The sequence below is a fragment of the Hypomesus transpacificus genome, chromosome 23 (genome assembly GCF_021917145.1).
Source record: "Hypomesus transpacificus isolate Combined female chromosome 23, fHypTra1, whole genome shotgun sequence".
Taxonomy (NCBI): Eukaryota; Metazoa; Chordata; class Actinopteri; order Osmeriformes; family Osmeridae; genus Hypomesus; species Hypomesus transpacificus.
The window spans coordinates 20,084,653-20,100,326 of NC_061082.1; the positions used below are offsets into that span (position 1 = coordinate 20,084,653).

The 15,674-nt window shown below is 48.7% G+C and overlaps 2 protein-coding genes across 2 annotated transcripts in view; one reads left to right on the plus strand and one right to left on the minus strand.

Moving 5' to 3' along the window:
• The first annotated feature begins 690 nt into the window (after positions 1–690).
• Positions 691–2,047, plus strand: gcgb (glucagon b). The gene is made up of 4 exons (XM_047046062.1): positions 691–815; positions 1,003–1,108; positions 1,189–1,341; positions 1,760–2,047. The coding sequence occupies exons 2-4, from the start codon at positions 1,014–1,016 to the stop codon at positions 1,878–1,880; spliced, it is 369 nt and encodes a 122-aa protein (XP_046902018.1). The 5' UTR covers positions 691–815; positions 1,003–1,013; the 3' UTR covers positions 1,881–2,047.
• Positions 2,048–5,733: 3,686 nt separating this feature from the next.
• The window catches only part of slc4a10b (solute carrier family 4 member 10b), a 37,420-nt gene continuing 27,479 nt past the window's right edge, over positions 5,734–15,674 (minus strand). Inside the window, 12 exon segments of the mRNA XM_047046019.1 lie at positions 5,734–6,646; positions 6,931–7,001; positions 7,152–7,274; positions 7,497–7,670; positions 8,601–8,669; positions 9,156–9,407; positions 9,655–9,816; positions 9,968–10,081; positions 10,370–10,531; positions 10,882–10,987; positions 11,445–11,690; positions 12,166–12,324. Coding sequence (XP_046901975.1) covers positions 6,556–6,646; positions 6,931–7,001; positions 7,152–7,274; positions 7,497–7,670; positions 8,601–8,669; positions 9,156–9,407; positions 9,655–9,816; positions 9,968–10,081; positions 10,370–10,531; positions 10,882–10,987; positions 11,445–11,690; positions 12,166–12,324 — 1,729 coding nt within the window. The 3' untranslated portion in view covers positions 5,734–6,555.

A 15,674-nucleotide genomic window follows, 5' to 3' on the forward strand; every position in this document is an offset into this window, starting at 1 on the left:
AAGTAGTTTATTTGTTACCTCGAGTTGTCTGCAGTACTATGAAAGCAAGAGCTGTGTTGTGTATTAGACACCTGTAAACATATTGAGTTTTACAGAGACCACAGATGTTGTTTAAAATCTTAAATGTCACCTACACAATAAGCCTTATTGCTCCATATGTTCCAGTTATGAAGGAGGAAGATAAGCAACCAAAATCTATTTAGATATTCTAAGAACGTTGAAATAAGAGATTTTAACATTCCACTGGGAATATATCCTCATGCAATGTTTCTACAGAGAGTTCTGTTTCCCACTCAATCCAACCTGAACACAGATGGTAGGAAGTTGGATAATTATTTGATTTAGCTTGACAGGATGGAATCGTGTTTGATTTTAACACCTTAAGTGACAGGTTTTTTTTTCTACCTCGGGAAGTGTCCACATATCCTTTTCAAACAAAGACAGTTTTCAAATGAACAGATATCAGTGCATTGAGACGATCCATGAGTAATGGGTCGAGAGTAATAGCGATCGTGCTGAGGAGGGCTTGAGGAGTGTGTGTGGAGTGTGTCTGTGGAGTGTGTGTGCAGGGTGTGTGGCGTGTGTGTGGCGTGTGTGTGCAGGGTGTGTGGCGTGTGTGTGGCGTGTGTGTGGCGTGTGTGTGCAGGGTGTCACCTGGGTACACTGTCACCCAGCTCTGCTATATAAGGCTACCAGACCAGGCAGGGAGCATTCTGAAGCTCCAGGGAGCCCGAGGGAAGACGACACCAGAGAAGATCCAAGCTTAAACGTCCACATCCAGCCTTCTCACAGAAGCTCTCCAGGAAGGAACACAGGTGAGTGCCTCCTCCTTTCTCATTTCCAACCCCTTAACGTCTCAAACCCCTATCATCCCACAGCGAGTGGCATTTTATTTCGAGAAGTTTCATTTGAACAGTCTGTAGTGTTCCACTTGAGTTGGGATTCAGTCCTCATGAAGTGTTAGGGGGAAGCTCACCGCTGTCTTCACGTTGTTCTCCACAGGAGTTCAAAAGATGAAAGGTGCCCACTCCTTGGCTGGTCTCCTGCTTCTGGTGCTGGTCCAGAGCAGCTGGCAGGTGTCTGATGGGGACACAGAGGATGACTCCAGGTAAGAAGTGTTCCTCAGCTGATTACGGAACAGCTTCTCGTGTTTTCGTTCAACTCAACGTCTGTCTGCTGTGTTTCCAGCCTGACTGAGGACTTGATGTTCAACGACCCAAACGAGCTCACAGCCATGAAGAGACACTCAGAGGGAACTTTCTCCAACGACTACAGTAAATACCTGGAGACAAGGAGAGCACAAGATTTCGTCCAGTGGTTAAAGAACTCAAAGCGAAGTGGGTGAGTGTCTGTTTGGTTCTCTGAGGCGACTGGCATGGGATCATGAGAAAGATGATTTTTGGCACTTAGTGAATTGATACTGTGATGATAGTGTTTCTTGTTCATGCATGACTCTGCACAGCACAGCTTTTATAGTGTTGAAGCACCATACTGTGACAGAAAGGCATTAAGATTAGTAGGAAATTAACAACTCATGGCAATGCCATAAAAAAACATAGTACAGTGAAGTCAAAGTTATCAATTAAGGATTTTTTTTTTACTCATAGTTATACAGTTCAGTGTGTACCATGCACATGGGAGCCAGTAACTCTTGTCCATAGATATAAAATATAAAAAAGAAATGACAAGATATTTTTTTAAAGAAGGTTTGGGTTCTGCGTTCATCAACCCAAACTGACCGGTCCATCCCCTGCTGCAGGAATCCCAGCAGACGGCATGCGGATGGCACCTACACCAGCGACGTCAGCTCCTACCTCCAGGACCAAGCGGCCAAGGAGTTTGTCTCCTGGCTGAAAACTGGCCGAGGCAGACGAGAGTAGAACCTCTAGACGCTACCCCTCTGACCCCTGACCCCTGACCCCTGCAAGCAAGCAGACAGCTCGTCTGTTGCAGCTCATGCACCTCCACCCTCTCCACCCTCGGCCTGTTTTATAACCTGTCTCCTACTTTATCTGGTCATGCTAATAAATTTCACTGGTAAATGCTGTTTTGGTCTTTAATGGGAAGAGTATGTTCAGTAAAAATCCTTTGTACTGGTAAATTGAACAGTACAATCTATGATTTCTGTAGATTGTTTAAGGAGAGTTGCATTTATAGATTGTCTATAGATGGGTTGTAACTCTCTCTTTCTGGAACTCCAGTTTGAATGTAATAAGACAGAGAATAATCATAGAATCAACAGAGTCATATCCTCAGGTATGTACTGGGTCTGAATTTGTTGGCACATTCAAAGAATGCACTGGATTTCTTCACAAAACATAATTTTTTAAAGACTTGAGTTTGAACAAACTTTTGCCCCAGTTAAAGACAACATTTCAGAATCCGAATATTAAACATGGTATCCAATCGGACATTTTAAAAGTAAGCTGTGTCTTATTCACAGTCAACATGGACTGGACCAAACAGGGACTGACATACTTAAGTCAACTGTATCATAAAACATCTGTGGTGCACTGTGTGTCTATAGTGTCTTTTTGTATTCATGTATTAATATGGTCCAATTACCAGTGTGACAATAAAACAGGTAGTAGTAAAGGCTACTTTTTACTTCAGTATATGTCAGAGCCCATACTTCTTTACTTTAACTCGAGTGAAAAAGCACTTCAACCTTTACCAGTTTTTTTAAACATGAATATCTGTACTTTAACTTGGGTGAAGGATGCATGTACTTTTGCCATTTCTGCACTGTTGTCACACTGTTGTTACACTGCCATTACACTGTTATAACACTGTTATTTTGTGATTACACTGTGATTATACTGTGATTACAATGTTGGTACACTGTTATAACACTGTTATAATACAGTACACATTTCCTATAACACATTTCCTTAACTTGAGTGAAAAAGTATAGTCAGTACTTCAACTTTGAGTGTTTTTGAACGTGAGCATCTGTAATTTACATTTAGTCATTTAGCAGACGCTCTTATCCAGAGCGACTACAGTAAGTACAGGGGCATTCCCCCTGAGGCAAGTAGGGTGAAGTGCCTTGCCCAAGGACACAACATCATTTGGCACGGCTGGGAATCGAACTGGCAACCTTCAGATTACTAGCCCGACTTCCTCACCGCTCAGCCATCTGACTCCGTAATTGTACTTGAGTGAAGGATGTGTGTACTGCTGCCATCTCTGACGATTAGTAATATTAATGTGGAATTCCTTTTTCAGTCGTGTAAGGCCTGAATGTCTCATACAACAATAAGCATATTCTCCAGGGGTAACTCAGAGGAATCCAAACAATTACCTGAAAGACCTGTCACAAACTGGTTATTCTCCATGATGAGATGTCCCAGTGTACAGTACTGCCACAGAAAGGATAGATGAGGGAACACGCGTCAATCAAATTGCTCATGTAGGGATCACTGCTTGGGTCAACACTGCTCAGGTTTCAGTGGCATGGATGAAACTACACGAGTATTCACATGAGCCAACTCCATGACACGCTTTGGGACACTGTCCATCTCCAAGCTGTCAGAACAAGCATCAAACCATCTGTTGAATTAAACCCTTCAGCCCACTCAAATCCTTTTATATCCCTCATCTCAGACAGTCCTATGCTGGCCAGATATCCTGAGCAGAACTGGAGACTATTTGTCTGTCGTCTAAGTCCATGTCAATAATCTCAAATTCACTGTTTCTTTGTTCAAAGATGAACAAAATCCAGCAGTGAAACGTAACAGCAATGATAGTCAGGTGACGGATGAAAGCTCAGGACTCCTAACTACTGGACAAGTCAATCAAAACAAAGTGAATATGCAATCATATACATTTATTCAGTTTGACGTTTACAGTTTTCAGGTACAATACATAAATGAGATACGTTATAAGAATAATTCATGACGTTTAATCAAGGGGGTAATTCAGTCAAACTTCAAATCCAAAGATCAAAAACAATACTTTTCCCCTGATCACATTACATTATTTTTGAAACATTAATTAAATTGGATACAAGACAAATCTGATAATAGGAGAATACTTTGCTAGTACAAGTACATTAACATGAAGCAATACATTTATTTGATAGCATAGCAAATTACATGTGAAGAAAATCTTTGCGTCTATTATACAAAGAAAATATATATTTGAAATTATCTTTGATATAAATATACTATACATTTTGCCCTTCTAGAAAAAAAGTGCTTTTGCATTTGTTTCTGTCGCCATAAATCCTACCTTACTGCAGATACTTTCAAGTATTATTTTGTATTGAATTTCCGAAAACCACATTAATTTCTATGGATGCAACTGCATCATAGCCCCGTCACCAAAACAATGACTTCTTAGTTTGAGAAACTGGAGTGTGAGTATTGAGTAGCACTGAAACACAGAGACAATGTCTGCGTCAATGTAGTATGTAGGAGGGGGCTGCCGTCAGATTGACCTGCTCCCTACGCTGTCCTCCGCCCATGTATCTATATATGTTCTCATGGGTATAGAGCTCATGCCTGGCATTACACACAGCACACTACACCACTGACCTACAACTACATTAAATAAGAACATATACTTTGGCATGATTTTCATGACAACAAATACTGTAGTGATGTAAACACAAAGCCAGGACTGTCATTTATTGCGCTTATTGTTTCAGAATCTCCCTTCAGTTGTAAAGCGTGAAGATGCTGTTCAAAATCAGAATTTAAAGTTGAACATTGAACATATTATCTCCCAAGCAGAGTTCACATATCGCAAATGATTATTAATAACACTGAGTGCCTAATTCATATCAGTTTTTTACTCACATCTACAATGAAGCAACTAAGAATCAGGTTTAATGCTGCATGCATGAAATACATATCTCAATAAATATGTGTATTCGCTTTGTTGCTTTCATAATCTTGAACAGCAATATTGTACAAACCGTTTCAACTGTTAAAGGATACATTGAAGACTCCTATTATAATATTCCAAAATATAAAACATACAAAATACATACAGTTAAGTTAAAAACAAACACAACTTGAAAATAGAGTCTTGATGTGATTCTTGATGCAGAAAATCTTCAAAACACCAACATTCTGTTGATTCCACATCTATTAAAACAACATCATTCCTACATCTTGCTGGTATAACTTGACATTTAAAAACACACACCAAAAGTTTCTAATACGTATTTAGTCTGCCCCGGTGGAAGCTGACAGCTGCAGGCATGACCAAGCACGGCTTTATACCGCTGGACACGCTTCCAAATACAAGACTAAACCCTGAAGGAATGGGAAAATGGCCGCACACAATATTGGTGGGTTTTAAACACAGTAAAGGTATTGTCAAAGTCTTCCTGTCCAAGCCCTTGTCTACCTCTCCACCTCCTCTCACCCTCTCATCCTCTCCTTCTCCCCAGGCTGTGGGCCAGACGGTGGGCGTGAGGTGTGACAGAAGTTAATATCATGTTGCAGGACACTTTGTACTGTAAAGCCCTCAGCTGTGTCACTTGGTGGGCTTTTCCATTGGCAGCACCTTCACGTTAATCAAATCCCTTAGACCCATGGGCATCAATCACACACATGTTCCAGACCGCTGACAGACAGAGGGTTATGGGAGACGGTTCAAATGAAAAGACGGTTGCTAACACATGATAGCATGTCCTTCCTGAGCAGATGTGTTATCAGGAATATTCAGTGTTGAAGGGGAACTGTCTTTTACTGACATTGCTACTGAAAGCCATACGACTCACTGCATGTGCTGCATACATGATAGCAGCTATTACATGCAGGGACGTTGTCTAATTCAGAGTTTTAGTCCATCCATTCTAATTCTTCACCACTGCATGTATTGCTTATAAATGTAACTACACTGAAAGTAAAATGCCTGTGTTTAGCAAATACAGACTTAGTAAATGCAGACCATGCTTTGACCACAGAAATACTGTGCAAAAACAATGCACTTCTGCTGCTTTCGACACACACTTTTTGTTTGTCACTTTGGATGCAAGCCGCTGCTAAATGAATAAAATGTAAATGTTTATATTGATCTAAAATCCTTGGCAGTCCTTAGACAGGACCGGAAAGCAGTGGTCTCTTTGTGATATAAACTATGTTTAGAGGAACATGATAACGTGTGAGACACATGAGTCGGCTGTTTGGAGGCAAAATAAAGCTGTGATGTTGAATTTAAATGTGCAAATCCAGTCTCAACCCATTAGGAAACAGAAATTCAAAGCTTTTCAATCCTGCCAAATAGTATGCAAAAAGGAACACAAAAAATGTTCACCAACCAAAGGATGATCAAGAAAGGGCACATAGATACACGTCTGACCTTGAAGGGATCAGCATTAGAGAGGTTAGGAAAGAAAGCTTATGACACATGGAACAGAGAAACACTGGTAAGATATGGGGCAACATTTTATCTCTCAAAAAAAGGCCCAAGGCTAAAAACGGAAAGTGTCCTGGACAGAAACCACTCTACCAAACAATGACAAACCTATATAATTAGGTAAAAAGAGACCTTCCTTTAAGTACATAAAAATTACAACATAATATTCAATAACATTTTTTTTCAGTCAGTTTTGGAGTTGGTAACATTCCAGGTGTTTCCAAAGGAAGCTTTTGACAGCTCATCTGTCAGGTTGATTTCAGACGACTCCCCCCTAAACACAGACACAGAAGTATGAGTACAGGCCTGGATCACTAGTCCATCACAGCCCAGTGCTGGGCGGTCAAATGCATGGTTACATGGAACTTATGTAAATACTTTAAATGACGTGTAGAAGATGACCTTGGCTTGGCGGGGGCCGAGCCAGACAAACAACCACAACTCTACAGCCACAAGGGCCTTCCAACACATCTGTACACACAACACAGCAGACAGATGTGCAGACACAACACAGCAGACAGGTGTGTAGACACAATACAGCGGAGGGCGATGACTCACTTGCGAGGATAGCCTTCCAGTGGCACCTGCACAACTCCCTCATCCTCCCCCAGGATGCTTTGCTCCTCATCCTAAAGAGCACAGTTGCATGACACTGAGTGTTGGGCAACTTCTCGTTGTCACATGAGACAGAGCTTACTGCTCAACCCTCTAACCCCCCCCCCACCACCCCCTACACACACACACACACACACACACGCCCTCCCCACCCCCAGTGTTACCTCCTCTTCTGCATCCTCCAGTTTCTTCTTCCTGCTCTCAGGCATGAGGTCATCCAGCCAGCTCATCTCTCTCTTGGTGAAGAACAGGTCCATCAGCTTTCTGATGAACACCAGCGCCAGCACCTGCAGGGTCACGCATACACTTCTTACTCATGGGGACGTGGAGGGGGGATGGAGGGGTGGTGGAGGGGTGGTGGAGGGGTCGTGGAGGGGTGTGGAGGGTTGGTGGAGGGGTCGTGGAGGGGTGGTGGAGGGGTGGTAGAGGGGTCGTGGAGGGGTGATGGAGGGGCGGTGGAGGGGTCGTGGAGGGGTGGTGGAGGGGTGGTTGAGGGGTTGGAGTCGCACCATCATGGGGAAGACGATGGCAGCCTTGGAGGTCTTGATGATCCAGAGCAGAGCCAGACAGGTGAGCTGGATGATGGTGAACAGGTGCACCTTCCTCAGAGGAACATGCCGCAGGTAGATGAAGTCCGGCTGGTGTTTGGCCGGCATGCCGAACAGCTTCAGACGGTCAAAGAACTGGACCAGGGTGCAATGGGGGTCACGTTGGTAGAAACATGGGAAATTGGATAAGGAAACAAGGAGTTAGGGTGTGCAGTACACCTTATTAGACCTCACTACTGGAACACTAGCATGTTGAAAGGTGTCACTCAACACTACTGGAACACTAGCGTGTTGAAAGGTGTCAGTGTGTTGTCGTGGCTAGCTGATTATTGTATGGCAGAGCTGAATTAATGTATGGTAGGGTATTAAGGATAGATGGAGTCACACTGAAGCCCATGATAGGAGAAGGCCTGTCTGAGCAGGATGGAATGTAATGGCAGACATTAGGTCTGCCACTGAAGACAGGAGGGGGCCATGGGTGCGTGGCTAGGCTGTCACAAACGGAAGGATCTCTTCAGTGAGCTTATCTTGTTATGGGAACACTCTGCTAAGGTTTGGACCAGGAAGAGTCAAGGGAGTAAGGGTTGGTATGGTTAGTGAGTGGTTCCAGCTGTGCTCGGTAGAAACTGAGGAGCTTCTAACTCCCAAGGGATACGAACATGTCAGAGCGACTTTGAGTAAGGGAGGGGGCTGAGCAAGGAAGGGAAGTGCAGAACAACATGGTTGAGGTCTGAGGAGAGTGGAGGTTTTGGGGACCATCCTACTTCAGGACACTGTGTTAGAGGTGAAATCAGCCCCTAAGCCCAAGGTTGAGGATGCGCATGCAGGAAAGGGTTGGATGACTTATCTCTTGGGACAGGGGGTGTGCGCTAAATATTCTGCCTATATTACCAGATGTTGGGTGCTTTTTTGATCTGTTCCAGTGTGTGCTTGTATTCAACCAATCTGCCTGAACAAACACCATCAAGCCGCCTCTTTGGACTTGAGAACTAAACTTTGAGACTTGACTATTTTTGATCCACTCCTATCTGAGGAACTTCTGAGATTTCCACATCAGTGTTTCACCTGAATGCCTTTAAGCGACGACGCTCCCATGTAGAGGAAAACTCCGTACAGCACCGGCATGGGAATGAACTGAGGACACATCAGTGAAACACCAGTTAACACACAGCACACACTCCACGTAATGAGATGTACACCCTTTGCTGTTCGACATCGGTTCACCACATACTGCTCTCCTGTCAGTATTCCCACTCTAATACCGGAGCTCAAACTGCCAAATGATTTAACAATGTTTTAGGTTAGTATAGGTCTATAAGGTTAGTATAGGTCATGTGTATTAGTGTATAATATGTATTTTTGTATATTGCATACTTATTTTTGTATATTAGAATGTTTATTACTATTATTTTATTTTTAATCTATTTTATTTGATCTTATCATAGATGTAATCTATGTTCTTAGTACTTATATGTTATGTTATGCTAGGATGCTTTCGTTGTCTTGTCCCAAGAATGTCAGTACCCAGTCTGGGCGCCTTGTGTTGCTCTGTGCACCTGACAATAAAACTGAAACTGATACTAACAATCTAGCTTGTGAAAGCCGTGAGAGGAGCCTGACCTTGAGCACGGAGGTCATGAACACGGAGCAGCCCATGAGCAGGAAGATCATGAGGCCGGTGAAGCGCTGCTCCAGGATCCCCAGGAAGCGGGGCTGCTCCCCGGGGGCGGAGCACTCGGACTCCAGCTTCAGGCTGTTGACGTGGGAGATGGAGAGGACGGTGGCCGCCACGAACCAGGGCAGGCCCATGAGGGAGCACACGCCCAGCATCACCCCCACCACAAACAGGTCCAGGTGGTACCCACAGCCTTTCTGTAGGGAGTGTGTGTGTGTGTGGGGGGGGGGGGGGGGGGGGGGGTAGTGTGTATGTGTGTGTGTGTGTGGGGGGGGGGGGGGGGTGGGGAGGTAGTGTGTGTGGGTGTAAAACATCACATTCTCAAGTTCTACAATCTGCAAAGAAGACATGTACACAGCCATAGAAGCCAACTGTAGGCACCCAATTCCAAAAACGACTAAACCAGGTTCATGAAACCCAAACAAGCAGACAGTCCGCCTGTACCTTGAGCTTGTGCTCCTTCCTGTTGATGATGACGGCCGTGATCTGCTGATCCATGAAGATGAGGATGGTGCAGAGCAGGGCGGGGATGACCGTCACGATGGCGGTCCACCAGGGGTTAGGGCCCAGCGGGCTGATGAACCAGCCCCGGTCGTCTCTGGTCGGCTACACGGGTGTGTTTGTTGGTCATTAGAATAACGCATTCAGTCTGTGCTTTTATCCCAAGTGAGGTACGAGGGCGATTTGAACCACAGGTAAATGCTCTACCACTGAAAATAGTTGGTTACCTGGTAGTCAGTTAAGCTTCCCCACTCACCTTAAACACACTGGGGACCTGCAGTTTAGGAGAAGGTATCCCTAAGGCGTAGTCCCCCACAACCATGGTGAGGATGGTGATGAAGACAGCAAAGTCACTGATGATGGATCTCACCTAAGCAAGGGAAAGTAGTAATGTCATAAAAAGAAGATGCAAGGACATAATGTAGAGGCAAATAACACCCTCTGAAGACCATCTTTGTCCATTCATCGTTATTCCAGTCGTCAATTTTCATCTTCAGTCATTGTTACTCCTGTTCAGATCCAGTGCAGGAGAACCCTGCAGTAGCAACACATGCCCACTAGAGGCCCCCCCTGCACCACATTTAGACTGGTTTGCCAGACCGGTTCTGCAGCTCAAGCGGCTGAAACAATGGCAGGTCAGATGAGCGGTGCTCCTCACCTTTGTGGGGAAGTAGCGGCTGAACTTGAAGTCCTTGAGGAACGCCGACATGGCGACGGTGGAGAAGAAGAGGATGACAGACCAGAAGCAAACATCTGGGACGTACGGTCCATGAGGGCCACAGGCCTTGCCCACAAACTCCCCTTTATTCTTGATGCAGTCCTGGCGACACCAGACGGGCATAAACAGGTGGAGGACAACAATATTGGGACTATTTTAGGATGACAACAAGTGTCAACAGACTTTTGGTAAGCGGGTCGGAGGGGTCGTACACTAAAGGTTGAGCGAAAACCTAAAATGTGCTTTTACGATGATTTGGCATGGGTAATCCAGCATAATCCAGCCCACATATCCTTAATCCACTGCGCTTGTCGTTCTCCATCTGGGAGAGCATGCCACTTAATGGGCTCCATAACTAAACCTATCACTCCATTCACTCTGCACCACCATTCATCCAAATCAAAAGGCACTTCCTGTTGACTTCCTGTTTCCTCCTCCTCCTCCTCCAGTACCTTGACCTCCATGGCCTCCCAGTAGATCTCCGAGGCTGTGATGTTGTTGTCGTCCCAGTACCGCAGGGTGGCGTTGCTAGGATCAGGAGGCTCCACACAGGAACACCTGGAAGCACAGGACGAGCTGCCTCACACCGGGCACAACACACACATCCCAAACACCCCAAACCCTCTCTTATCTCCTACTGCCGACTTGCTACTCAATACCTCTCCTGTCGTGGACTATAGGGCGGTTAGCAGGTATACAGAAGCACTGGATTGAATCGATCTGACAGTGAGTGGAATACATTCAGTGACCTCAGGAAATGATCTCATCACGTTGTGAGACAGCATGAAGCTACAGGACAGGGTGTGGGACTCCTGCTGGACGTACGAGTACTGGGTGAGCTTCTGCAGGTTAGGGTTAGTGTGTGTGTGTGTGTGTGTGTGTGTGTGTGAGACTCACGAGTACTGGGTGAGCTTCTGCAGGTTAGGGTTAGTGTGTGTGTGTGTGTGAGACGTACGAGTACTGGGTGAGCTTCTGCAGGTTAGGGTTAGTGTGTGTGTGTGTGTGTGAGACGTACAAGTACTGGGTGAGCTTCTGCAGGTTGTTGTTCATGTTGACGGGGTAGTGTTCCCCCAGGTGGATGAGCTTTTCCAGCGCCTCGTAGATGAAGATGAGGCAGATGAGCGAGGCGAAGGCCTCCTCCGTGAAGCGCGTGATGTAGCACACCAGCGAGCTGGCGTCCGTGGCAACCAGGAGCAGACACAGGAAAGCCGTCCACAGGCCGATGCAGGTCCTCAGAGACAGGTAGGACAAGCCGTTCTCCCTGTGGAGGGAGAACACACGGAACATCACCGTGACGATCGCCGTGACGATCACTGTGACGATCACCATGACGATCACCGTGACGATCACCGTGACGATCCCACGCTCCGTATTACATCACCGTTGGGATATTTGGATCACATCTCTAGAGAGCATTTTAATCAGAATTTGAATCATATCTCCAGAGATGTAGGTCTCATCTCGACCATTATCACAATGGCATTGGTAATGCGCCTGCATATCAATATAGATAATGAACGGGTCAATGCAGCTGGATCAGGGAGGAGACAGGAGATCATCTGTCGGTCACTACGGGATCACTCTGCTGCTGTCGTGGAAACATCTCATCTGAGCAGAGCCCATCAGGGGGACGTTTCACCAAGGGCTGGCGGCCCTGGACTATACAATGAGATGATTGAACATCTGGTTTGGTTTGTACATGTCACCCACCCACGCATACAAAAACCCAAACCTACTTGCAGAATTTGAAGAGGATCTTCTCAAACACCAGCACAGGCCCTGTGCTGCCCAGGATGGTGAGAGGCTGTCCAGCAAACAGGGAGTAGGCCATGCCTGTCATGGAAGCTCCAAACAGGGACTCAATCGCACTCTGGAAGGAAAACAAAACAAACAGACTACACTTAAAGAACAGCAAGAATCTGAGAAAATGCTCATAGGTATAAAGAATATCGTAATATTTGACATGCAACATTAAAACGTGGATGAGGGTGTTTGGATGAAGGGGTGTGGATGAGGGGGTGTGGATGAAGGGGTGTGGATGAGGGTGTTTGGATGAAGGGGTGTGGATGAGGGGGTGTGGATGAAGGGGTGTGGATGAGGGGGTGTGGATGAGGGGGTGTGGATGAGGGGGTGTGGATGAGGGGGTGTGGATGAAGGGGTGTGGATGAGGGGGTGTGGATGAGGGGGTGTGGATGAGGGGGTGTGGATGAAGGGGTGTGGATGAGGGGGTGTGGATGAGGGGGTGTGGATGAGGGGGTGTGGATGAGGGGGTGTGGATGAGGGTGTTTGAATGAAGGGGTGTGGATGAAGGGGTGTGGATGAGGGGGTGTGGATGAAGGGGTGTGGATGAAGGGGTGTGGATGAGGGGGTGTGGATGAGGGGGTGTGGATGATGAAGGGGTGTGGATGAGGGGGTGTGGATGAAGGGGTGTGGATGAGGGGGTGTGGATGAAGGGGTGTGGATGAGGGGGTGTGGATGAGGGGGTGTGGATGAGGGGGTGTGGATGAGGGGGTGGATGTGGATAAGGGGGTGTGTGGATGAGGGGGGTGTGGATGAGGGGGTGTGGATGAGGGGGTGTGGATGAAGGGGTGTGGATGAAGGGGTGTGGATGAGGGGGTGTGGATGGATGAAGGGGTGTGGATGAGGGGGTGTGGATGAGGGGGTGTGGATGAAGGGGTGTGGATGAAGGGGGTGTGGATGAGGGTGTTTGGATGAAGGGGTGTGGATGAGGGGGTGTGGATGAGGGGGTGTGGATGAGGGGGTGTGGATGAGGGGGTGTGGATGAGGGGGTGTGGATGAGGGGGTGTGGATGAAGGGGGTGTGGATGAGGGGGTGTGGATGAGGGGGTGTGGATGAGGGTGTTTGGATGAAGGGGTGTGGATGAGGGGGTGTGGATGAAGGGGTGTGGATGAGGGGGTGTGGATGAAGGGGTGTGGATGAGGGGGTGTGGATGAGGGGGTGTGGATGAGGGGGTGTGGATGAAGGGGGTGTGGATGAGGGGGTGTGGATGAGGGGGTGTGGATGAGGGTGTTTGGATGGGGGGTGTGGATGAGGGGGTGTGGATGAAGGGGTGTGGATGAGGGGGTGTGGATGAGGGGGTGTGGATGAGGGGGTGTGGATGAGGGGGTGTGGATGGGGTGTGGATGAGGGGGTGTGGATGAGGGGGTGTGGATGAGGGGGTGTGGATGAGGGGGTGTGGATGGGGTGTGGATGAAGGGGTGTGGATGAGGGGGTGTGGATGAGGGGGTGTGGATGAGGGGTGTGGATGAGGGGGTGTGGATGAAGGGGGTGTGGATGAGGGGGTGTGGATGAGGGGGTGTGGATGAGGGTGTGGATGAGGGGGTGTGGATGAAGGGGTGTGTGGATGAGGGGGTGTGGATGAAGGGTGTGGATGAGGGGGTGTGGATGAAGGGGTGTGGATGAGGGGGTGTGGATGAGGGGGTGTGGATGAGGGGGTGTGGATGAGGGGGGTGTGGATGAAGGGGTGTGGATGAAGGGGGTGTGGATGAGGGGGTGTGGATGAGGGGGTGTGGATGAAGGGGTGTGGATGAGGGGGGGTGTGGATGAGGGGGTGGATGAGGGGGTGTGGATGAAGGGGTGTGGATGAGGGGGTGTGGATGAGGGGTGTGGATGAGGGGTGTGGATGAAGGGGTGTGGATGAGGGGGGTGTGGATGAAGGGGTGTGGATGAAGGGGTGTGGATGAGGGGGTGTGGATGAGGGGGGTGTGGATGAAGGGGTGTGGATGAGGGGGTGTGGATGAGGGGGTGTGGATGAAGGGGTGTGGATGAAGGGGTGTGGATGAGGGGGGTGTGGATGAGGGGGTGTGGATGAGGGGGTGTGGATGAGGGGGGTGTGGATGAAGGGGTGTGGATGAGGGGGTGTGGATGAGGGGGTGTGGATGAAGGGGTGTGGATGAGGGGGTGTGGATGAGGGGGTGTGGATGAAGGGGTGTGGATGAAGGGGGTGTGGATGAAGGGGTGTTTGGATGAAGGGGTGTGGATGAGGGGGTGTGGATGAGGGGGTGTGGATGAGGGGGTGTGGATGAGGGGGTGTGGATGAGGGGGTGTGGATGAGGGGGTGTGGATGAGGGGGTGTGGATGAGGGGGTGTGGATGAGGGGGTGTGGATGAGGGGGTGTGGATGAGGGGGTGTGGATGAGGGGTGTGGATGAGGGGGATGAAGGGGTGTGGATGAAGGGGTGTGGATGAGGGGGTGTGTGGATGAAGGGGGTGTGGATGAGGGGGTGTGGATGAAGGGGTGTGGATGAGGGGGTGTGGATGAGGGGGTGTGGATGAGGGGTGTGGATGAGGGGGGTGTGGATGAGGGGGTGTGTGGATGAGGGGGTGTGGATGAGGGGGTGTGGATGAGGGGGTGTGGATGAGGGGGTGTGGATGAGGGGGTGTGGATGAGGGGGTGTGGATGAAGGGGTGTGGATGAGGGGGTGTGGATGAAGGGGGTGTGGATGAGGGGGTGTGGATGAAGGGGTGTGGATGAGGGGGTGTGGATGAGGGGTGTGGGGGTGAGGGGGGGGTGTGGATGAAGGGGGTGTGGATGAGGGGGTGTGGATGAGGGGGTGTGGATGAGGGTGTGTGGATGAAGGGGTGTGGATGAGGGGGTGTGGATGAAGGGGGTGTGGATGAGGGGGTGTGGATGAAGGGGTGTGGATGAGGGGGTGTGGATGAGGGGGTGTGGATGAGGGGTGTGGATGAAGGGGGTGTGGATGAGGGGGTGTGGATGAGGGGGGGTGTGGATGAGGGGGTGTGGATGAAGGGGTGTGGATGAGGGGGTGTGGATGAGGGGGTGTGGATGAAGGGGTGTGGATGAAGGGGTGTGGATGAGGGGTTTGGATGAAGGGGTGTGGATGAGGGGGTGTGGATGAAGGGGTGTGGATGAGGGGGTGTGGATGAGGGGGTGTGGATGAGGGGTGTGAGGGTGTGTGGATGAAGGGGTGTGGATGAGGGGGTGTGGATGAAGGGGTGTGGATGAAGGGGTGTGGATGAAGGGGTGTGGATGAGGGGGTGTGGATGAAGGGGTGTGGATGAGGGGGTGTGGATGAGGGGGTGTGGATGAAGGGGTGTGGATGAAGGGGTGTGGATGAGGGGGTGTGGATGAGGGGGTGTGGATGAAGGGGTGTGGATGAAGGGGGTGTGGATGAGGGGGTGTGGATGAGGGGGTGTGGATGAAGGGGTGTGGATGAAGGGGTGTGGATGAGGGGGTGTGGATGAAGGGGTGTGGGGGTGGTGTG

Bases quoted from the DNA above. Each gene is read 5' to 3' on its own strand.
- gcgb (XM_047046062.1), top strand. From the start codon at position 1,014: ATGAAAGGTGCCCACTCCTTGGCTGGTCTCCTGCTTCTGGTGCTGGTC. The intron at 1,109-1,188 runs GTAAGAAGTGTT...CTGTGTTTCCAG, and splicing joins GACACAGAGGATGACTCCAG to CCTGACTGAGGACTTGATGT. The intron at 1,342-1,759 runs GTGAGTGTCTGT...CCCCTGCTGCAG, and splicing joins AAGAACTCAAAGCGAAGTGG to GAATCCCAGCAGACGGCATG.